Source organism: Oryctolagus cuniculus, chromosome 21 (assembly GCF_051225735.1).
Source record: "Oryctolagus cuniculus isolate XC-2025 breed Fujian yellow rabbit chromosome 21, ASM5122573v1, whole genome shotgun sequence".
Lineage (NCBI taxonomy): Eukaryota > Metazoa > Chordata > Mammalia > Lagomorpha > Leporidae > Oryctolagus > Oryctolagus cuniculus.
The window spans coordinates 35,566,677-35,588,853 of record NC_142887.1 but is presented as its reverse complement, the minus strand read 5'-3'; the positions used below and the strand labels follow the sequence as shown (position 1 = coordinate 35,588,853).

The window sequence follows — 22,177 nt, the reverse complement described above, 5'->3', positions numbered from 1 at the left end:
ACATGGGAGACTCGGATGAAGCTGGACTCTTGGCCTCAGCCTGTCCCAGCCCTAAGCATTGCAGCCATTTGGGGGAGTGAGCCAGCTCTGTCCCCCCCTTTCAAATATTTAAAAATAAGATGGAAATCAATGTTCCCCCGTGAGGACTTCCTCTGCCAGCTGCAGACGCCCTCACAGATCACAGCCTTTCATCCCTGTTACTCAGTGAGGTGGCGCGTGGCCGTTTTCTGATGAACTGGGCGAACTGCCCGAGGCTCACGCTGTGCCCACATACTCTGCAGCCTGGTGGGTGGGGGGCAGGGCCCGGTGCTGCCAACACCCCCACAGCAGAATTTCTCAAGTTCAGGGCTCAGGAGACAGGGAGGCTCTTTGTGTGGGGCGCCTGCGTGTTCTGGTGTCTGGCGGGGAGGAGGAAAGGGAGGGGACAGGGTGGACAAGTCCCTGCGGGCAGGCTTGGGCAGGCTTGGTAGTCTGGGCTGCAGCAAAGACTGGGAGCACACAGCCAGCAGCTGAGGTCCACAGCAGTCACCACCTCCGGGCTCCCTTTCCTGTGTGGTGCCCGGGATGGGGTGGGCACAGGGCCTGCCTGCAGTTTTCCCCACAGGACACTTGGACGGCGCAGTGCCTCTGCCCCTGCACAGCCAGGAGCACCGGTCCGTCCTGTCCTGCCCATGGGTGACCTCCTCCGTCTAGGTCATGGGCTATAGGGAGGAGGGACCCAGGCCTGGGGGCCTCAGCCACCCTCCTGATGGCTTGGAGGGGAGGGGCTGGCCTGGCAGCGCTCATGCCGGAAGCAGCAAGGAAATGCTTCTTGGGAGCCTGAGGGAGAGAGAGGCCCCAGTGACCTCCTCCCCACAGGCAGCCCCGCTCCTGGATTCCTGCTGCCAGTTGAGGGCCTGAGGGGCCTTTCTCAGTACCTTCCATGGGCGGGGGCGGCGCTGTCCTGGGTGCCGCCTCCTGGGTCCCTCCCCCGCCCCGCCCCCACCCCCACTCCCAGTGCTGCCAAGACCTCATTTCTGCAGGAGCTCGCCTGGGGCCAGGCCTCTGGGGGAGGGGACCCTGTGGCCCCAGCTGCCCAGCCCTGGTCGGATGCAGGCTTGTCCACCAACCATGCCCACTGCCTGGCTGCCCTTGCCACTCTGCTATGGCTGTGTCCGTGGGTGAGGGGGGGTGGGCTGGCCCCCTGCAGAGGCCCGCTCCACAGACAGACTCAAGGGCTGTGACAGGATCCGGTTTATTCTGCCTTGGCAGGGTGGTCCTGAGAGTGGCGGGTGCCACCCTGTCCCGGGCGGACGGAGGGCCCGAGGGCCACTTAAGGCCGATGGCGGGAGAAGCAGGGGGCACGTGGCCCCTGGAATGCGGTGAGGCCAGGCCGAGGCCCGGAGGCAGCTGTGGTAGGCCGGGACAGGGTGCCCCTGCTGCCCAGGGTGGAAGGCACCGGACTGGGACCGGGCCATGGCTGTAAGGACCGTGGACCCAGGCCACACGGGCACCCCGGGGGGAGGAAGCGGGGGCACGGGGACACGGGACACGAAACACAAGCAGAGGCTCACGAGAAAGCACAAAGACAGTGGGCACAGATCCACAGGCCACAGGGACACCCAGCCACGGCCATGCTGGACATGTGTGCATGACGGGGGTGTCAAGTATGGAGACCCCGGGGGTGACACGGCACCAGAGGACACACGTTGGCCACAACAGACAGACCAGACCACAGAGCTCGAGGGACGCGGGGCGGGGGCCTTTTGGCACGAGTGCACTGGAATCGGGCGGAGGGGGTGGGCAGCACCCCACCGGGGGGGGCCCCGGGTCAGTCCCCCGCCCCGCCCCAGACTTAGTCCGTCTTCCACACCTTGTTGAGCAGCTTCACCACCTCGTCGTAGATGACGAACACGATGGCCACGTCCAGGCACACACGGCCCAGGCGCGGGACGGTGCCCTTGTAGAACCTGCCGAGAGGGGCGGGGCCGCGTGAGTGCAGGGCCAGCGGAGTGGAGGGGCTGGATGGGGGAGGGGGCTGCAGGGGCAGGGACTGGACAGCCCTGCCCTCCCACTCACGCCTTGAGTCCCTCCTTTCTCAGGATCTGCAGGCCGCAGTCCCACGTGTTGCGGTACTTGTGCGCCTCCAGGCCCTGCAGGTCACCAGCCGGAGGCTCAGCAGCCAGCCTTGGGTCGGGGGCGCGTAGCCCCACCTCCCTCCAGGCCCCACCCCCGCCCCCACCTGCATCCGGGTCTTGATCACGTCCAGCGGCGTGTTCCCGAAGACACTGGCGGCTCCCGCGATGGCGCCGAAGACCCCGGTGATGAGCGGGTTCATGGGCTTGTTGGGGTTGTCGCCTGGCCAGGGGTGGGGACAAGGGGCGCGCGGTCAGGTGGTGGTGGAGGGGTACCGGGAAGGAGAAGGGAGGCCGCGCTGAGGGCTGGGGGCGCGCACCTCGGTACCAGTTGCGCAGAGACGTCATGACGAAGAAGCGGATGGCCTGGTTGGAGCCCTGCTTCAGCACGGTGGCCGTGAGGCCCTGGTACGTCCCCTTCAGCCCTGGTCAAGCGAGCCCTGGCGTCAGTCCCCCACCTGGGGCGGGGGGGCGGGGGGGATCTGCTGCTGGGAGCGCGTGCCCGTGCCTGGGGCCCCGGGCTCACCTTGTTCCCGCACGATCTCCCTGACCCCGTGGAAGAACCCCCTGTACTTGGGGTTGGGGGAGGTCTGGTCATGGATGAACTTCACCTGCGAGGGAAACCGAGGACGTGGCTGCCGGCCGCCCCGCCCCCTCCACCCGGCACGCCGGCCCCTCCCCCACCTTGATGGTCTCCATGGGGCACACGACCACCACGGCCTCGGCCACGCCGGCGCCCAGGCCGCACAGCAGCCCGCGCGTGCTGTCCAGCCGTCCCTGCGCGTCCCGCATGTGGTTGCTGAGGAACTCGAACGTGCCGAACCTGGGAGTGGCGGGGACACGCGTGAGCGCGGCCGGGCCGCCGGGCCATCCCGCGCCCCTTGCCCCGCGCCGGGCCCGCCTCACCTGACGGCTGCCTTGGGGATGGAGCCGTAGAGCAGGGAGCTGAGGCCGCGGTACAGGCCCAGGACGCCATGGCTGCGCACCGTCTGCCGCACGCAGTCCCCTGCGGGGGCGGAGGGGGTCAGGGCCGGCCGCCTCAACCAGCCCCGCCCCCGCGGGCGCCCGCGCCCCCTCCTCACCGATGCCGCGGTACCGCGGCGGGTGCGAGCGCTCGTCCAGCTGCAGCTGCGTCTTCACGTACTCGGTGGGGAACGTGATGCAGATTTCGATGCCGCCCGCCAGGCCGCCTGCCGGGACCGGGCACCCGCGTCCTGAGACCCCCGCCCCTCCCCCGCCCTGGACTTTGTCCGGTGCCGCGAGGACGCCGGGCTGGGTCCCCGCGCCCCCACCCCGTTGTCCCGGCGAGGCGGCAGGGGCGTCCCGCTCACGGGATGGGTACCCCGGCCGCGCCCCCGGGCCCCCCACCCCACCCGCCGGCCCGACCCGGAAGTGGGGCGGAGCCTCGCCGTCCCGGGCCCACCCGGAAGCGGGCGGCGGGGCAGGGGTCCGCGGCCCGGCGGGGCCCACCTGCCAGGATAGCCTTCCCCGGGTGCGTCAGTTTGGCCTTCCCGGACGCGGGCGCGGCGGCCGCCAGAGCGCGGGGTGGTGGAGCGGCCATGGCGCGCGGGAGGCGGGGCGCCCGGGGCCGGCCTCGGGTCCGAGCTGCTTGCACCGGGCGCTCGGTCCGCGGTGCTGGCGGTGCAGGCGCTGGCGGCGGCCGGTTAGGGTCCTGGGGGCGGGGCGGCCGCGTCAGCTCCCGAGCTCCGCCCGGCGTGGTCCGAGCTGGGCCCCGCCCCCGCCCCGCCCCGCGCCGGCTGGGAAACTGAGGCTGGGGCGGGGCGCGCCGCGGCAGGCGTCCGGGCGGAGACCGAAGCACAGCCAATGGGGAACCCGGGCGGGGCGGGGCCCCCGGAGGCGGAGCTGCGCCCGCCGCGAGCTGGAGGTCAAGGTGCAGCTTCCAGAGCGCGCCCGGGCGCCAGGCCAAGGCCGGCGCTGGGAGCTGCTGCTCGGGAGTCCGCGCCCCTGCCGTGCGCCGCGGGATCCCCGGAGGCGGGAGCGGCAGGCCTTGCCCCAGACACGTGGAGCCAGCCCCGCCGCTGCCTCGGGACACTGGCTGCGGGGTTCAGAGCTGCGTGCAGAGAGCACCGCACGTGGCGCCGGCTGCTTTCTCCGGCAGCTTCTCGGGCAGACGCAGGTCCCCCGTCCCCGGGGAGGTCCTAGGCTGCCAGGCCCTTGCGGTTGGCCCCAGCCCCTCCCGCCCGCACCAGCACCAAGCGGAGAAGCTTTTGCCTTGATAAAGCGGCTTTAATATTCTTGACGGGCAGGAGGCCCAGAGCCCTGTGGCGAGGCCTGCGATCTCCACCCTAGTGTCCATGTGGGTCTGCACAGCGGCCTGCAGGGGGCGGTGAAGGGGGCGACTCGCCCTTAGCCTCCAGGAAGCTCCCTGGGGGTGCCGGGCTCCAGCCAGAGGGCCTGCAGGCAGAGGTCCGGAGCCTCGGGGCTGGCTGGCCTGCCGCTCAGGAGTCTGCCCTGGCCTCCCCTGGGTTCCCGGATGCGCCTCAACAAAAATAAATAATGTCCAGGTGTCCTTGCCCCCCATCAGGGTCCTCTGTGCTTCCAAGCGACACTCCTGGAAGAGGTTAACGACGTGCGACTGGCTACACGCTGAAGCCATACACGGGAGGCTGGGAGAAGGCAGGAGCGGCAGCGTATCCATAGGGGAAGCTGGCGGGGGCAGGAGAGGCCGCGGGGCCTGCCGTCAGCATCAGCTGCTGGCCTGCAGAGGAGAAGCTCAGTGAGCAGCGTCCCGGGGCAGCCCTCATCACCCAGGGGTGGAGGCGTGGGCAGAGCAGGTGCCTGGAGGCGACGGAGCTGCTGTGGGGCCAGCCAGAGGCCGGCCAGGCTAGCGGGCAAGCCTGTCACTTACATAGCTCAATCAGCTGGGTCTCATTCATGCCCATCAAAATCTAAAAAAACCAGATCAACATTAATGGGGGTGGCCGCACTGGCAGGAGACGGGCCCAGCGGCGCTCACACCACACCGTTGGGCCTTGTGAGCCCCACAGCCAGCCAGCCAGCTCAGGCCCCAAGGCCTCTCTAGTTTGCGCCCCCACCAGGCCATCCCAGCTGGGCCCCAGCCAGGCCAGTGACTTGTGCTGCCCAGGCAGGCAGGGAGGGACACAGCAGCAGCGCCAGCAGTGCGGTTGGCAGTACCTCCACCTGGAAGCAGGTGCTCCCTCGGAGCCGGGAGGACAGAGGCGGTACCATGTTCCTGGACACACTGCCCTCCCACCTGGCGGCCGGCAGCCCCCACCCACCTGTCCCCATCAGCCTCTGAAGGCCCACCCCCCACCTACCCAGCACAAGCGGGGCGGGCTCCACCATGCGCTCCTCTTGCTTGCGCAGACTGTCCCAGGCATCCAGTTTGTCCACCTGCAAAAGAGGCGGGAGCACGCTCACTGCCCACCTGACCGAGTGCCAATCTGGGCCTCCAGGTGAGCGCAGGATGGGCGGCCAGGACACAGAGCTCCGGGAGAGGCGGCGCTAAGCACGTGCCTGGGGGACAGATGCCGAATGGCCTGCTCCGCACCCCAGCACACAAACCAGGATGAGGTGAAGCCCCAGCTGCTGACCCACCCTGCTCTCCCAGTGGGCACTGGGCCCCAAGGTGCGCTGAAGCAGTGGTTGGTGGCTACAGGCTGCCAGTGTGGCCTGGCTCCTGGGGACTCCTCTGGACAGAGACACCATTGCTACCAGTGCTGCCCCCATGCACGGCTGCTCCTGCAGTGCCCACTGAGAGGGCGGGGACCTGATGGAGGCAGTCAGCATGGCACTAGCGAGGCTGCCAGCAACTGTGAGTACAGGATTCTTCCAGACGAGCACTGAGGACTTAAGGACAGTGCTATGCCAGCCACGGGCCAGGGCCGAGGAGGAGGGGCGTGACGGGGCCTGTGGTCTGGCCTCTGCCTGCAGCTTGCTGACTCCCACAACCAGGTGTCAGCTGGGCCAGCATGCTCCCTTCACCCAGAGCACCAAGGCAGCTGCTTCCACAAGGGATGCCGTCCTGTCTGGGTCCCTCATCCCCACAGGTCTGCTATGTCAAGCCTGCAAGACCCCCCGCTTCAGCTGAGAACCAGCCCACACTCCCGCACTGTTGACCCACAAGCCTCTCACTGGCCCCTCCTCCTCCAGCCCCCTTCCTGCTCCAACAGGCAAGAACAGGAGGGCAGGTGCCATGGTAGCCACCACGTCCTTAGGTACTAGTGGAGGTTTCTGGAGACCCTGAGCTGACGCCGGGTTACCTGTGTGCTCACAGCACTGACCAGCGCCATCAGCCACGGCGTGCCAACCCCTGCGGCAGTGACCTCGCGGAGGTCCGAGCGGGCCCAAGGTCCTCCCGTGCTAACCCACGGCCTCTGCTGCCAGGAGGAGCTTCCAGCCACACTCCCTTCTTTCCGCACAGCCTCTGAAGAGACCGCATTCAGGTCAAGAGGCCCGAGGATGGATAAGAGCTCACCGTGACAGCAGTCCCAGGGCAGACTGCGCAGGGCACCAACACCTCCTGCGGGGAGCTGTGGTCTAGTGGGTTGAGGAACCAAGGACCCTGGCAGCTTGTGCAGCGCAGGTCTGCATGGCCAGAGATGCCATCGTCCCCTCACACTCACCATGCTGTGCAGACAGGCCTGGGCCACGCCTCTAAACAGCTTCTGGGATGGCCCTCGCCACGGGCTGAGCAGCCCCCCAAAGGCTGGGCCAGGTGGCACCAGGGCAAAGCTGGGGCGCTGGCCTCCCCTTCCTGCTCCTTTCTGTACTCCACGCTAGACTGGGAGGCTCCTCCTGCCTCACACAATGGCAGGTAGCCTTAGCACGAAGGCTGTGTGTGCCTACCTGCTGCACAGGTGGCTGGGCAAGCAGGTGCCTCTTCCACAGTGCTGGAAACCACATGGGGGGCTGGCACTGTGGCATAGCAGGTAAAGTCGGAGCCTGCAGTGCTGGCATCCCATATGGGTGCCTGTTTGAGTCCTGATTGCTCCACTTCTGATCCAGCTCCCTGCTGTGGCCTGGGAAAGCAGTGGAAGATGACCCAAGTGCTTGGGCCCCTGTACCCACATGGGAGACCTGGGAGAACTCCTGTCCTGGCTTTAGATTGGCTTGGCTCCAGCCATTGCAGCCATTTGGGGAGTTAGCCAGCAGATGGAAGATCTCTCTCTCTCTCTCTCTCTGGCTCTGCCTCTCTGTAACTCTGCCTTTCAAATAAATAAATAAATCTTAAAAAAAAAAAGAAAAGAAAAAAGAAACCACATGGGCCAGACAGGCCCCTGGACAGTAAAGCTGGGTCCCACACAGTTCACTCCAGGACTCTACCCTACCGACGCCGTCACTCAGCGGGGTGTGCAGGGGAAAGGACTCGGTGTGCTCAGCAGTGGGGTCACCACCAAGAGGTTTGCCAGCTGCTGTACCCCCAACGCTGCTAGCGGCCCTCAGGTGAGACAGCCTTGCCCAGGGGGCTGTGTGCGGGAGGCGCCATCGGAAGCCGACGTGGCAGCCGGCACCTGTCATGTTCCTCATGGAGCCTGCGGAGCTGCTGGCGAGGGGTGGGAAGTACTCGGTTCTACTCAGTGCCCAGTGAGTCTCTACAGGATGCTGGTGCTGGGCAGGGGAGAGGCTGTCCCCCAAGGCAGGCGAGGGTGGGGTGGGCCACATGGGCCGGTGTCGGAGGGGCTGCGGCCAGGACTTACCTTGCTCAGGTACTCCCTCATCACCTGGATGAAGTAGGGCATGGCGAAGTCCATGAGGTTGTGCCTCCAGGCCAGCTCGAGCACCACGTCCGGGTGCAGCAGGTCGTAGCAGGTGAAGAGGGAGGCTGCAAAGCACTCCCGCCTGCCCTCCTCCAGGAACCACTGCAGCAGCTTTGTGGCCAGCTCGGCGTCCCGCGACTCCGCCGCGTGCTGCATGGCGTCCTGTGGCCAAGACGGATGCTCAGCGGCATGGCCTCGGCAAGCAGGCAGCGAGGCCTGGAGCCTGCAGGGCGGCGAGGGCAGCCCTTGCTGCTTCTGAAACTCTGCTCTCCAGGGGCTATGAGCAGGGACCAAGCCTGGGCCTCTGGGGCTCTGCGGAACCTGTCCGAGGTGGCATGCCTGGTGCATGCGCCTGGCGATGGGGTGAGGGCTCTGCCCTGGGGCCAGTGTCCTCACAGGGAGGGAGGTGCAGGCCACCAAAGGGGGCCCAGGCCCTCAGCTCAGTGTGCAGTAGTGACGAGGGGTGCAGCTGGTGCTTGAGAGACGGTGACCGGCTTGTTCGGCACTGCAGCCTTCAAATTCCTAACTGCCGCTTTCATACCTAGAAATCTGCTCAATGACCCCCGCGTGGTGACCAGCCCTGAGACACAGCGTGCTTTCTCCTGCCGGCTGGGCTTGCTCACCAGCCTCCAGCACAGCCCTCTGCCACGTTTCCACTGATGGGGACGCTGAGACCTTGAGATGGAGCCTGAGACAATCTGCCCACTGACCGTGCTGTGTGCTCTCAAGGGACAAGCCTGGGGGCGGAGCGGTCCTCGCCCCACATGCCCACCAACACAAGCATCTGAGGTCTGCTCTCGGGACACCAAACATACCCTGTGCGCCAGCTCCCAGGAGAGTACACCCGCACCTCGTGGCCAAGTCCTGGTTTGTCCCCGCCCTGTCCCTAGCAAAGCACATCTGGATGCTTTTTTGTGGCCACAGTCGGCACAGACTCAAGGGAGAGCTGCAGGGGCCTGCAGGGGCAGCACCTGGTCACAGCGGTCGTCTCCCGTGTGTCCTCCGCCCAGCTGGCCCACCCTGGAGCGACTTCTCTTCAGCCCGCCTGGAAGTGGGCATCTACCTGCCCGTCTCGGGTCTCCCAGAGCTTTTGTGCTCAGGACCCGAGTCCCGCTGCTTGCTGGCGGCTTCCAAGAGGACTCCCCACACCCACACCAGCCGCCCAGGGGAGCTCTCCCTCAGCGTCCTGCATCTCCACCTGGAGCCAGCCTGCATCTATCCCATGACCCCCTGTTATCTCAGACAGCCCTCAGCCTCATCCTCGTCCCTCTCCTCTCAGACCATGGCCTGCGCCTCCACCCCGGCACCCTCGCCACTCACGGCCCTCACGGTCCCTTGTCTCGTGCCTCGTGCACAGTGTACACATGGTGGTGGCCAGGCTGACCCCACCCCAGTGCTCTCTCAGCTGCCACAGCAGACCCCGCCCTTCTCCAAGCTCAATTCCAGCCGTCTGGAAACACTTCTTCCTGTCACTCCTTGCATGAGTCGCTGACCTGGCCACCTTCTCCCAGGAGGACTCCTGGCTTGAGCTCTGCTCCAGGGCAGGCTCCTCCAGCAAGGCGGTGCCGACACACGTGGGGGACCAGGGCGCACTGGGGCTCCTGAACAATGTCCCCAGCCCCCACCTCCTGCACGCAGCAGCACCATACTCAGTGACAGCCAACCGTCCCCAGGGGCTCCATGTTGCCACAGGCTGGGAACCACCGACCTGGGGGCAGGTGCTCAGCCACTTTCCACCTGTGGCTCTGTCCTGCTTGTGTCCCTTCCGCGCTGGCTGGAAGAGGCCAGCCCCGGCAGAACTCACATCACTGCTCACTCATCACTGCCCGGTGACGAGGCTGGCACCACGTGAACAGGACAGAGTGGCTGCGACCAGCCGGCCAGGCCCCTGCTGTTTGGCCTCAAGAGCTTAGGCAGCGTTTCCTCTCAGTCCCCTCTGCATGGGCCTGGTTGGCCTGCAGGAAGGACCATGAGCACGATCACCAGAGGCTGGGAGACGTCACGAACAATCCGAAACAATCCCAAACACTGCAGGTGACAACCTGGGGGCAGGCTCACCATGAGGGATCAACGGCTTCAACGGGGCTGGAGCTGCAACCCAGGTGCCATGGGAGTGAGCCCCTACCCGTGTCCTGGGAAGACGCTCAGGAACGCCCAAGGACAACTCTAAGGAGTGAGACCCTCAGGCCAGGCTTACCACCTGCTGGGAGCTTCCGGGGTCTCCTGGCACACAGAGCCCTGGGGTGCAGCTGAGCCACACAGCAATCATGACTCTACATGGCACATCATGACCTCACATGCACACCATGAAGTCACAGAGCACATGACCTCACACAGCACACCGTGAACTCACATGAACTCACACAGCACATCATGACACCACACAGCATACTACATCACATAGCACACCATGACCTCACACAGCACAGCATGACGTCACACAGCATACTATGATACCACACCACGCATAATGACCGCACGACACATCATGATGTCACACAGTACACCATGACCTCACACAGTACCTGCAGCATGCTGACATTGCATGGCACACACAGTACATCATGACCTCATCTAGTATGCAAAGCACGTGACCTCACATGGCACAGAGAGCATGTGGCCTCACACCACCGCCAAGGACCCTCTTGTGCAATTCCGCCTTGCCCCACTGGGACACGGGCATGCCTAGCAGAGGATGGGTCTGGCAGCCTCCCTGGGCAGCCCAGCCTGACCAGCAGGTGCCCAGATCCGCAGCTGAGAGCAGTGCTAAGCCACCTCTCACTGGCTGAAACAAGTGTTTTGAGTGTGATTTAAATTTAGGTGTTTTAATCCCCGAATCTTGACAGGAAGCAAAGCAGCGGCAGAGAAGAGGGCCCTGCTGCTGTGTCTGGGTCAAGCGAAATCCCACCTAACTGCTGGGAGAGGCGGCTCCATGAGACTCCGAAGGGTCCTACAAGTTAAATACCCTTCGAGGTGCTCCTGACCGAACCCAAGCCCACTCCACGCTCCAACAATGGTCCCCTCCACCCTGCAGGAGGCCCTGGGAGGGGAGGCAGGCCGGGGGCCTAGCAGGCGGCGGGCGGGGTGGGGCCACCGACCTTGTAGAGGTGGTCCTTCTTGCAGAGCTCCACGCTCTGGGCCCAGCGGTTGCTGCCCTTGTACAGACAGGCAGCGATGCGCCGGAACTCGATCAGCTGGTGCTTCTCCAGCCGCTGGGCCAGGCCAATGTTGTCGAAGTTGTCATAAGCATCAATAGATGCCCTCAAGCCCTGGGAGGGAGGAGGGTATCAGCCGGTGCCCCTGCCCCTGCCCCGGGCCACACACAGGCCCCTCTCCCGTGGCGAGCAGACCCCGTCTCCACACCTGATAGTCCTCCTCGTCAGTCAGCAGCTGGTTGAGCGCCTCATTCACGCTCTTGTTGTTGTGGCTCTGCACTGACCGCAGGTAGGGCTTCACCAGGGGCAACTGGCCCACCTGCCGAGTCAGGAAAGGGGGCGCTCAGCCACGCCCATCCCCCCAAGACACACTGACAGAGGAGCAGAGGCATGCGGGCCAGCTCCAGGGCCACAGGACATCTTCCAGACACCCGGGACCAGGGGACTACACACAGCCTGCAAGGCCGCTGGTCACCAGCCACCAACTCCATCTGAGGGCATTATGGCTGGAATGCAGAGCTGTATCTGAAATCTGGATCAGTTAAATCTTGAGTTGGCTGGGGATCCATCTGGAAACTGTTTCTAGGGGCCTGCCGCACTCTCCTCTGGTCACGGGGTTCTTACCTTTGCAAAGAAACCCACGGTGCGGGTGTGGTCCAGCCGGGGCGACAGCACCACCAGCAGGTCATTGATGAGCAGGGGCTTATAATCCAAGTAGAACTGCAGGGCTTTGTAGTACAGCTCCACGTTGGCCACCTGCATGGGGCAAAGTGGAGGGTCACTCCTGGCCCGGTCTCCAGGCACCCCCTGGCTCCCCTTCACTGCCTTCCAGTTCCTACTCAGATGGCACCTGACTCATGAGGACTGCTGTGCCAAGCCCACGAGACCCAAGGCCTCGAGGACCTGCCACCCACCTGTGGGCTTTCTGCTGACATGGGCATCATGTAACACACTGGCCAGACACGCTGCACCCTCCCTTCATAGGCAGGGTTTTGTGTCCTTCCTCACCCCAGCATCTGGCCCAGGACCTGACGCAGGGTCGAGGCTCAGTCAGTATCTGCTGAATGAATGCATGAGGTATCCTGAGCCGGTGACCCAGACACCTGTTGTGTCCCCATTGCGTTAGAGGCAGCCGCCTTGGCTCTCAGACCCTGGATGAGGCTGTTGGCCCGGACAGAGCAGGCACCCGTGGCTAGGGCTGGGCCAGTCTGGGCAGACCCTATGTTGACAGGAAGGCGCCTTCCAGGTTCCAGAGTTGGGCAGGCTGCTGTGCCTTTCCATGTTCCCCGCTGGTCCTCATCACTCTCCTGCTGGGCAATTTGCTGTCTGCAGCACTCACAGCCGCAGCCTTTTACACAGCTCTGCTCTGCACGACAGAGGCGGTTACTGCCATGCGGGAGGGCACAAGCCTAGCCAGTGTGACACACACAGAGGTCCAGGTCCAGCCACCCGCACAGGGCAGGGCCAGTGCCACAGCCGTCCCAGGGGGCGGGGGTGGTCATCCACTGGTGCCTCCAGCAATGTTGGGTTTAGGGGGCCAGTGCCTTCTGCAGACCAGCAGGTGGAGGCAGAGTGCCCACACACTCCCTGTGGTTTGGTAACTTCAGTCTTTTTTCCTTCTCCTCCTCTGCTATAGGGTTCAGCACCAGCACAGACTCTGAGGACCTAGGACCTGCCTGAGAGGCAGAGCAGTGACCTGGCCCCATGACAAAGCTTTCTCCGGGCACCAGCCAGACCCACCCTCTGCCTATTGTCTGCTGTGGGCACATCTGCATTTCAGCACTGGGACCTGTCGCCCTCCTAGGTTCCTCCTGAAGGATTCCACTCAAACGTCTAATACACAGAAGGGGCAGTGAGAAGGTCTCGCAGGGTGGAGGAGCGTGGGCAGGGCTGAGGTCCACCTTCTGGGGCAGTCACCACCTTGACCACCGTGAAGCCCCACTGGCTTCACCCTTTAACAACACGGCTCCCCGGCACTGCTGTGGGATGAGCAGAGCATGCACCAGCAGAGCCCAGGCCGGCAAGGTTCTCCGTGGTGGGCTGTGTGAGCTGGCCGAGCTGACGGTGGTGGTCAGTGGGGCTGCGCATCAGCAGCCCTGCTCTCTCCTCTGGGCATCTGGCACAGAGGCTGTGCTCAGCCCCTTTGCACAAGTCCATGTGGCATGGGCAGTGCTGAGACCTGTGGTTGACGTGGGTCTTTGCTAAGCTGCTGGGAGGTGGAGCCTCTGTCACCCGAGGATCCAGTGGGCTTCTGGGAGCCCACGTGCAGCATCCAGTGCTTCCATCTGGGAGCACTGTGCTGTCCTCTGGACCCACCCTGTGAGACAGCCCAGGGCAAAGCCGCTGGCCACGCCCACTTATGCGGGTGGTGAGGACGGCCAGCATGGGCCCCTGGGGGACAGGGTAGAATCCTGACAAAACTGAGGCTTGGAGACTTGGTCATGAACTCCAGGGTGACCAGCTGGCTCCAAATGAATGTATCACATGACCTGTGAGAAGCCCCTACTGTTGGGGCCGGCGCTGTGATATAGCAGGTAAAGCCGCTGCCTGCAGTGCCGGCATCCCATATGGGCGCCGGTTTGAGTCCCGGCTGCTCCACGTCTGATCCAGCTCTCTGCTATGGCCTGGGAAAGCAGTAGAAGATGGCCCAAGTCCTTGGGCCCCTGCATCTGCATGGAGACCCAGAAGAAGCTCCTGGCTCCTGGCTTCGGACTGGCACAGCTCCAGCAGTTATAGCCATTTGGGGAGTAAACCAGCAGATGAAGACCTCTCTCTCCCTCCCCACCCCTCTTTTGCCTCTCTGTAACTCTGTCTTTCAAATAAATAAATAAATCTTAAAAAAAAAAAAAAAAAAAAAAAAAGCAGCCCCGGCTGTAGGCCAGGTTTCCGCCATCGCTCATTTGGTAATGAGGAGCCACTGCATCCTTTACCAGTGGGACCACTGAGGGTCAGTGCAGTGACACTGTGGCCCACAGGGACAGCAAATGCCAGAGGCAACAAGCCCTGAGCGTCACAGCAGTGACACTGGTCCATGGTGACAGACAGCGAGTGGACGAAGCGACTTGCCAGCTCTATCCAGGCCAGCAAGGCCCTGCTCAGCCCCTGCCACCACGCAGATTCCAGAGCACGTCTCCCACGTGCCCAGAACGCAGACAGACTGTCATCACTCCGACGGCTCCAGTGCCATCCGGCCGCCTTCCCGTGTGGGCTGACAGGACTCCTTCCTGCGTGGCAGCGTGGCCAGAAGCATTACGCATGGCACCAAACAGGACCTGGTTGTCAGCCCGTCCAGCAGCACCAAGATGCTCTCCTCTCCCACACAGTGGGGCTCATCAGTCTCCCTGCCCCCATTATCTGATGTATGCTAAGAGCAGAAAGCACAGCCGCTTCCACAGAGGAGGAGGGTCAGTTTTAAAATGCACTGCGGTGTCAGGGAGTATGAAAACAGCACATACGGGCTTGCCCAGGTGTGGATTTCCCAGCAGGTGGGGGACGACCATCCCACCGGCAACCCCCCACTGACCCACGGCTGGGCTGGGCGCGACGCCGCCCTGAGGCCGCTGACTTCACACATGCAGGAGGCATGGACATCGTGCCCCGGGGAAGCCCCTGGGGTTGGACCTGGAGGACTACTCCTTCCAACAGCTCCCAGAAGAGCTGGAGGCTGAAGGCCTCGCTCTGCAGCCCACCTGCTGCCCACGCCCACCTCGGTGACTGCGCTGCCATCCCCAGCCCCTGCTTGGCATGGCAGGACGGGGGCGCACTGAGTATACTTCTTTCCTGGGCAGACAGTGGAGGGGAGGGGCTTGTGGCAAATTATTTACCCCAGTGTCGGGGAAAGAACGAGGAAACTGTGGCTTAGCGGTTTAAACTGCCACTTGGGACACCTCTGTCCCACATTACAGGGCCTGGCTCTGAGTGCGACTCCAGTTTCCTGCCAATGCAGGAAGGCAGTGGTCATGGCTTATGTAACTGGATCCTTGTCATCCTAGCAGGAGACTTGGATTGAGTCCTGGGCTCCTGGCTTTCGACCGGGCTCACTTCCAGCTGTTGCAGGCACTGGGGCAGTGAACTGGCAGATGGGGCGGGTAGGGGGCAGCAAGGAGGGGCAGGCAGAGTCTTGGGGCCACAGCTGCACTCAGTCCTGTCTGCAGCCTGCCTGGGAGGCCCTAGATGGGTCGCCTGCCCTTTCTCCATGTCAGTCTCCTTCATGCAGACGGACATAACCCCTTGCCCAGAGCACAGTGAAACTCACAGGAGCTGCACATGCATGAGTGCAGCGCACAAGGGGCCCACACTGGCGCTCGTCACACCCCCACCCTGCCCTCTGTGCCCACAGCAAGGCCCAGCAGACCCAGGCTCTGTGTCCCCTCTTACCTTGGCAATGACGTCCTTGAACTGACCTTCTTTCCAGGCCTCTGTGGGGTGACTGATCATGGTGAGCACGGCGTTGTCGTACTCTTCGTACTTGTCGTACAGGAACACCAGCTCTGCCCAGAGGTGCGCCTGTTCCGCGGCCCTCAGCACCTGAAGGGGAGGCGGGGGCGAGGTCAGCTTGTGCCACGGTCTGGCTCGGCGGCCAGGGCCGGCGGAGGCACAGATACCTTGGGGATGTTGACGCGGGACCAGAAGAGCTCCAGGTGTTCTGGCATCTTCTGCGGCTTGAACTTGGAGTAGAGGATGGCCAGCTCCGTGAACATGCCCATGTGGGCCCGCTCCAGGCCCAGAGCTGCCTCCAGCAGGGAGATGAGCTCCTCAAAGTAGCCGCGATCCTGGCAGGCCAACAGGCACGTGTGAGGCAGAGCCGCGGCCACCCTCGACCAGGGGCGGGTGGTCCCTGGGCAGGCACCATGTGCGTGCTGCACCGGGCCATCTGGCTGGGCGACTGGTTGGGAAACTTGGACCATTACCACGTTGGCAAGGGGCGCAGCTCACTGAAAACACTCATGTTAGCAAGTACAAACTCGTGTTGCCATTTTTATGAAAAAAAGCGTGAAACCAATCAAGTAGGCAATGGGCTGACGGGGCCCAAGGACGCTGAGCTCTGAGCTCTGTCCTCACAGCTCACTCATTCTGGGGCCTTGAGCCCCTGTTAGGATGCCAACCCTCTGTCCCCTGTGTGACGTGTCCCCCAGGGTGATGGACAGCCCCTTGCATTCAGGTGCAGCTCTCCTCTGTCCCACTGCCCAGACAAGGGCCCAGCCCTGCTGACTGCCTCCCTGCCTGTCAGTGGCCACTATGGAGGGCCCATCATCAGGCCCTCTCTCAGGATCCCAGTGCTCCCTGGCCCACCCCTGCTGCCTGTAGACCCAGGACCGCCCCCACTCACCCCCGAGGCCTGTTCCCACAGCCTCCCTGCCCTCTCTGCAGCTGGCTTCGGCATGCATCCCCTCCTGCTCTGTGCCCGTGACACCGTCTCTGGGTCCTGGGTCCGCTGCCAGCTGCTCCCGCTCTGGCAGCACAGACCCCTCAAGTGCATTGCTCTGGGCCTCCGCAGGTTCTCTGCAGCCCACCTGGTCAGGCTGGGACTCGCCCTCAGCACTCCCGGCCACCAGCAACCTCTCCCCTCAATGCTTCCACCCAGCACCTGCCCAGCACATCTGTGAGACCCGGTGCCTCCTGGGCCCTCTCACTCCCACTGCTCCTTCCTGTCTTCCTCGGCCCACTCATGCGGGAGGCTCCAGGGTCCAATGTTGCCTCCCTGCCACCTACACTCCGCCCAGCGGATCTCTCGCAATCCCGTGTCTTTAGATGCCACCTGTCAGCAGCTCCCCTTTTACCTCCCCAACTGGGCTCCTTCACAGAACACTAAACTCTATTTCTAGCTGCCTGACACGCCCATCAGAACAGCCAATCAGCAGCTCCCACCAAGCACACGCACCACGCCTAATTCCAGGCTCCCCTTCCAGCACTGCCTGCCTTTGGCCTGCTGCCATGCCACCGATGGTAACCACAGTTCTGCTTGTTCAAGCCCCAGGTGGTCCTCGATTCTTCTCTTACCCCATGTCGAACCCACGAGCCTTTTGGATTGGCTGCACATTCAGACGCACCTCAAACCTGACTGCATCCCATCCCCGTATCGCCACTCCCTGCTTGGTCAGCCACCAATCTCCAGCAGCTGGCACAGCCCCAGCCCTGCCCCTCCCCACCCGCCTGCACAGACCCTTTAAGGAACTCCACAGCCGGATCCCACTCCAAGCACAGGCCAACTCCTTCGGAATGGCCGGGCACCATCCACCCTCCCTCCTCTATGGCTCCCACCTTAGGACGTTCTCTGGCTGGTGACCCTTCCCTCAGTTGGCCCCATGACCACGTTCTCAGTTTCTTCAGGTCTTTGCTCAAATGTCCTCCTCTCCGTGAGCACGGCCCAACAAACCCTTGTGAGTTGCCGCTGGGCACTCCAAGGCCCCCACACCCGTGCCATCTCCCCTGGAACTCACCACCTCCAAACACATGGTGTCACTAGTTGTCAGGCCTGTTGCTCATCTGCCAACCTTACTGAATGCAACAGGGGTACTTCTGCTTCATCTACCGACGCTTATTTAGAATAATGCCCAGGACTCGGCAGGTGCTCACATACTCGCTGAATCAATGAGTGCTTCCAGTGCGGCCTCGGGGCTGCCTGTTCATGGCCTCCTGTCAGCTTTACGGTTCCTTTCTCAAGCTCTGCGCGACAGCACGGCTCTTCTCACTGCCGGGGCCCCAGCTCCATGGCAATAGCAACGCGGCTGAACAAAGCCAAATCCCAGTCTGCCTGCACTGACCTTACCAGTGTGCCCCACGACGACAGTGTGCCCAGCCCACGCCCGCACGGCCTGACTGCAATGGGAACCCAAGGACCACCCGGGGGTCCCTTTTGTGCTGGTGCTCCACAGCCAGGGCATCTGAGGAGCTGCACACTGTGGGGAGCTGGGGTATGGGTGGAGGGCTCTGCCACAACTGGCCTGGTGTCCCCAGCAAGGTATCCACCGAGGGGCTTCAGAAAGCCCCAGGACTTCCACAAACCTAGGGACAACACTTTGCACGTACAGGCACCGCGCCATGAGCTCCACATGCTGAGGGAGCAGGACCTCCTGGGCCCGGTCCGCCCCGACCAAGGGTGAGTCACCTGGTAATATTGTATCAGGTCCTCCAGCTCGTCTGCATGAATGACGATGTGCAGCCCACACAGCTGTGCAAGACGGAATTCCTGTCCATCCACGCAGGCAAAGCACACCTGGGGGAAGGAGGGGCCGGGTGAGGTGATGGGACACAGCACCGCGGCGGCTGGCCGGTAAGGCGTGCAGCCGCACGCTGGGGACTTCCAAACTGGACCCTGAACAAGTATGAGTGGGCTTCGAGCGACGCACAGAAAATGTGTATTATGAAAACACTATGCCATGCAGTTCAACACTTGCTGCACCAAGACAAACATCTCTTCACTTCCTTTCTTCCTCCACACCTTTTGAAGCCTCCTCATCTGACAGTTGTACGATGAGCAGAGACCAGGAGAAAAACAAATGACATTTGTCACTCAGTGGGTATTCGGGGCCACAGGAAGGAAGGCGCTCATGCATTATCGCTGGGGCTGAGCAGTGCAGGTTGCCTGGTGACAGGAAGGCGTCTAGACTCCGGCTGGGGTGCCAAGCATCTCTCAGAAGCAGAGCTGGAGAGCAGCTACTGCCTGAGCAGGCTCCTCTGGGCGTGGTTTATTCGGAGGAGACCATTTCAGTTCTTCGCTACGGAACCAGTTTAATGCACGCCACCACATGTGCACCTAGGCCCTGCCCACTCCCTGCCACAGCTAGGTCTCTATGCAGACTTCCCAACCTTCTAGACACAGCCCACGCTCTCATGGGGGTAAAGTGGAACACGCAGATTGGCCACAACAGTCACGTAACCCAGGGGGCGCTGAATGGAGCTGTGACCTCTGGTTCGCGGCCAGAGCTCTCACGCCCGACATGGAACTGCATCACACATTCTGCTTGGTGATCGACTTCTCACCCTGCAAACAGCACCTATCATCTGGAATAGCAGGGTAGCGTCACAATGTGCACACCAGTTGACCAAGGCCTTGAGACAGGACATTGGAACTGATTTTAATCTTTGATTAAGCAGCGCTTAAGACTGAGGCCCACTCTTTGGCACATCTTTTCACAAAGCATTTTCTACTTAAAAGAGGATTCTGATATTACTAGAGAGCCTCAAGACAACCTGCCCCCATCAGTCTGTTATAAACGACTAATAATGTCAGCTGACACTCATGCTAGTAATGAGATGGACAGAATTTGCAGAAATGTTAGAATACATATCCTACCAATAATCCCATATCATCAAGGTAACGAGGAGCTTGACTGGGTCTGCCATGGGTTTATTGGGGGCCTTTGCTTTCAACCATGATGCTAGCTGACGGGGTTCTCTGAGCCATCCCAGAGGACTTACAGCTCTGCCTGGACAAGAGGCCAGCAAACGGCCTCTTCCCTTTTGGCAGAAGAGTGTGGGGCGTAGCAGGAAGCCCAAGGAGAACGCCTGCTAGACCAGCCTCCTCTGGAGGCTTCCCACGTCTTACCTCCTTCCACGTCCGGGTGCTGTTGGCCTTGCGGCTGCTGTCCACTGCGGCCTGATACTCACCAAGGTGGACCAAGGTGGAAGCCAGGCAGGCAAAGTTAGAAACACTGCTATACAGCAGCTTGGCAGCCTCATACATCCCCTCCTTGTAACAGCGGTCTCCCACCTGTGGACAATTGGGGAGCTCTGCTGAGACCCTGCACCTGGAGAGACCTCCCCAGAGGGAGAGGGGAGAGGGGAGAGCGGAGACGGACAGATCTTCCATCCGCCGGTCCACTCCCCTCCTCAAGGTGAGGATCTGGCTCCTTCTTCCTGAGAAAACAGAAGCCACCAGCAGGGTGCATCCATAACACGGGTGCTGGGGCTGCCTCACCTCTCTGTGGCCTCAAGGCCAAGCCACAGGTGCATGTGACTTTTTCTGTTTCCTGTGATCAGTTCCACCTCTGCCCAAACCACTCCTTACAAGCACACAACACAGCAAGGCCCAGTCGTTCCCATTCCCACCTTCCCTTTGGGCACACATCTCAGGGCAGGCGCCCACCTATGTAGAGCAGCTGTCCCTGTGCCTTCCCTCTCTTTGAGATCTGCTCCACTGCTCCCCAGATGGGTGCCAAGGTGGTGCCAGCCTCTCTCCATCCCCACTCCCCCCTGCTGTGGGGCTTTGGGGTGCCCCAACCTCCACGTCTGGGTCATTCCCTCTGACCCTACACCCCCATTGCCAAGCTCCCCCACATGGTCATGGCTGTGGCCTGTGCACTCCAACATCCTGCTAATGTGCACCCTGAGAGCAGCAGTGACGGCTCAAGTTAACCGGGTTCCTGCCACTCATGTGGGAGACCTGGGTTCTGTTTCTGTCTCCAGTCCAGCCCACCCCAGCACACTGTGGAGAGTGAACCGGTGGATGGCCAAGGTGTCTCTCTCTGCCTCTCAGATAAATATAAATTTAAGAATAAAAAAGAGACTTTCTTAAGGAAAAACACTCAGGTTTTACGTTAATTATTTTCTCTAGAATTTTATTACATGATAAATTTTTAACCTCTTTTTTAAAAATTAAATATTTATTTATTTGGAAGGCAGAGTTACAGAGAGAGACGGATAGACAGAGAGAGAGAGAGAGAGAGAGATCTTCCATCTGCTGGTTCTCTCCCCAAATGGCTGCAACAGTCGGGCTGAGCCAGGCTGATGCCAGCAGCCTAGAACACCATCTGAGTCTCCCACTTGTGTGACAGGGTCCAAGTACTTGGGCCATCTTCCACTGCCTTTCAAGGTGCATTAGCAAGGAATTGGATTGGGAGTGGAACAGCTGGGAATCCAACCAGCACTGTTACAGGATGCCAACATCACAGGCGGTAGCTTAACTCACTGTGCCACAATGCTGGCCTCAAACTCAAGGCATTTATACATATACATGTGTGTATGTGTGTGTTTGCGTGTACACAGCTGAAATCATTCCAGAGTTAGAAGGCATCCTACTGTCCCTGTACCTCTTCTTATTTATTACTTTTTCCAAGAGTAACATTTTAACTGCATGGCAGGCTTTATAATTTTTTAGACCTTTCTTTTATTTAAAAAAATTGGAGGGGGGGTTAGGATTTGTTTAAACATTTTGGTTTCTTTTTATTTATTTGAAAGTTATGGAGTTACAAAGGGGGGGGGGTGTCTTCCATCCGCTGGTTCACTTCCCAGCTGGCTACAATGGCCAGAGCTGCACCAATCCGAAGCCAGGACCCAGGAGCTTCTTACAGGTCTCCCACGTGGGTGCAGGGGGCCAAGGACTTGGGCCATCTTCTACCGCTTTCCCAGCCCATAGTAGAGAGCTGGATTGGAAGTGGAGCAGCCGGGACTCGAACCAGTGCCCATATGGGATGCCAGCGCTTCAGGCCAGGGTGTTAATCTGCTGTGCCAGTGTCGGCCCCACATTTGGTTTCTCTACAGTATAAAATGCAATGGGGTAAATCACTGGGTGGGACACTGCATCCTAGGTTGGAGCGCCTTGGATACAGTCTCACCTCTGCTTCCTACCCAGCTTCCTGCTAGTACTTCCAGAAGGCAGCACATGACGGAGTTCCTGGCTCCTGGCTTTGGCCTGGCCCAGCTCTGGTTATTAGAGACATTTGGGGAGTGAACTGAGAGATGGAAGAATTCTTTCTCTCTCCCTCTGCCTTTCTAATACATAAATACACCTTGAACAGCAACAAGAAGGGTCAGTGTTGTAGGCTAAGCCCCCAGTTGCAATGCCAGCATCCCAAATCAGAGTACAGGTTCAAGTCCCAGCTGCTCCACTTCTGATCCAACTCCCTGCTATGGCCTGGGAAAGCAGCAGCAAATGGCCCAAGTGCTTGGGACCCTGCACGCACATGGGAGATCCAGATGGAATTTCAGGCTCCTTCTACCTGGCTAATCATGTAATCATTTGGGGAGTGAAACAGATGGAAAATTGATTCTGTCATTATGCCTTTCAAATAAGTAATCTTCAAGAAAAAAAAAGTTCATGGAAAATGGAATTAGGGAGCTGGCGCTGTGGAACAGTGGGTTAACATCCTGGCCTGAAGCGCCAGCATTCCATACGGGTGCCAGTTCGAGACCCGGCTGCTCCACTTCCAATCCCGCTCTCTGCTGT

The 22,177-nt window shown here is 61.5% G+C and overlaps 2 protein-coding genes across 7 annotated transcripts in view; both read right to left on the bottom strand.

Moving 5' to 3' along the window:
• Positions 1 to 1,218: 1,218 nt before the first annotated feature.
• On the bottom strand, positions 1,219 to 3,754 carry SLC25A1 (solute carrier family 25 member 1). Its single transcript, XM_051837309.3, has 9 exons — positions 3,585 to 3,754; positions 3,197 to 3,304; positions 3,021 to 3,120; positions 2,799 to 2,937; positions 2,641 to 2,725; positions 2,435 to 2,539; positions 2,222 to 2,337; positions 2,059 to 2,132; positions 1,219 to 1,949 (listed from the first exon to the last, which is right to left on the bottom strand). Exons 1-9 carry the CDS (start codon positions 3,673 to 3,675, stop codon positions 1,835 to 1,837), a joined length of 933 nt encoding a protein of 310 aa, XP_051693269.1. The 5' UTR covers positions 3,676 to 3,754; the 3' UTR covers positions 1,219 to 1,834.
• The window catches only part of CLTCL1 (clathrin heavy chain like 1), a 108,506-nt gene continuing 89,977 nt past the window's right edge, over positions 3,649 to 22,177 (bottom strand). For 2 of the 6 annotated variants that reach the window (XM_089323600.1, XM_089323603.1), the window contains 11 exons: positions 19,559 to 19,723; positions 18,452 to 18,469; positions 18,119 to 18,226; positions 15,615 to 15,782; positions 15,388 to 15,537; positions 11,635 to 11,766; positions 11,219 to 11,329; positions 10,954 to 11,124; positions 7,796 to 8,017; positions 5,414 to 5,489; positions 4,341 to 4,833 (listed from right to left, as the gene is read on the bottom strand). In XM_089323600.1, the coding sequence (XP_089179726.1) occupies positions 4,715 to 4,833; positions 5,414 to 5,489; positions 7,796 to 8,017; positions 10,954 to 11,124; positions 11,219 to 11,329; positions 11,635 to 11,766; positions 15,388 to 15,537; positions 15,615 to 15,782; positions 18,119 to 18,226; positions 18,452 to 18,469; positions 19,559 to 19,723 (1,440 nt within the window). In that variant the 3' untranslated portion in view covers positions 4,341 to 4,714. Of the gene's footprint in view, positions 3,787 to 4,340; positions 4,834 to 4,983; positions 5,024 to 5,413; positions 5,490 to 7,795; positions 8,018 to 10,953; positions 11,125 to 11,218; positions 11,330 to 11,634; positions 11,767 to 15,387; positions 15,538 to 15,614; positions 15,783 to 18,118; positions 18,227 to 18,451; positions 18,470 to 19,558; positions 19,724 to 22,177 lie in introns of those variants that run through there. The other 4 variants (XM_089323601.1, XM_089323602.1, XM_051837308.3 and 1 more) reach the window with 4 other exon arrangements.

Excerpts from the sequence above, each read along its gene's own strand:
- SLC25A1 (XM_051837309.3), bottom strand. The coding sequence starts at position 3,675 with ATGGCCGCTCCACCACCCCGCGCTCTGGCGGCCGCCGCGCCCGCGTCC. Across the intron at positions 3,305-3,584 it reads GGGGAAGGCTATCCTGGCAG|GCGGCCTGGCGGGCGGCATC; the intron begins GTGGGCCCCGCC and ends CGGTCCCGGCAG. Across the intron at positions 2,726-2,798 it reads GCCCCATGGAGACCATCAAG|GTGAAGTTCATCCATGACCA; the intron begins GTGGGGGAGGGG and ends TTTCCCTCGCAG.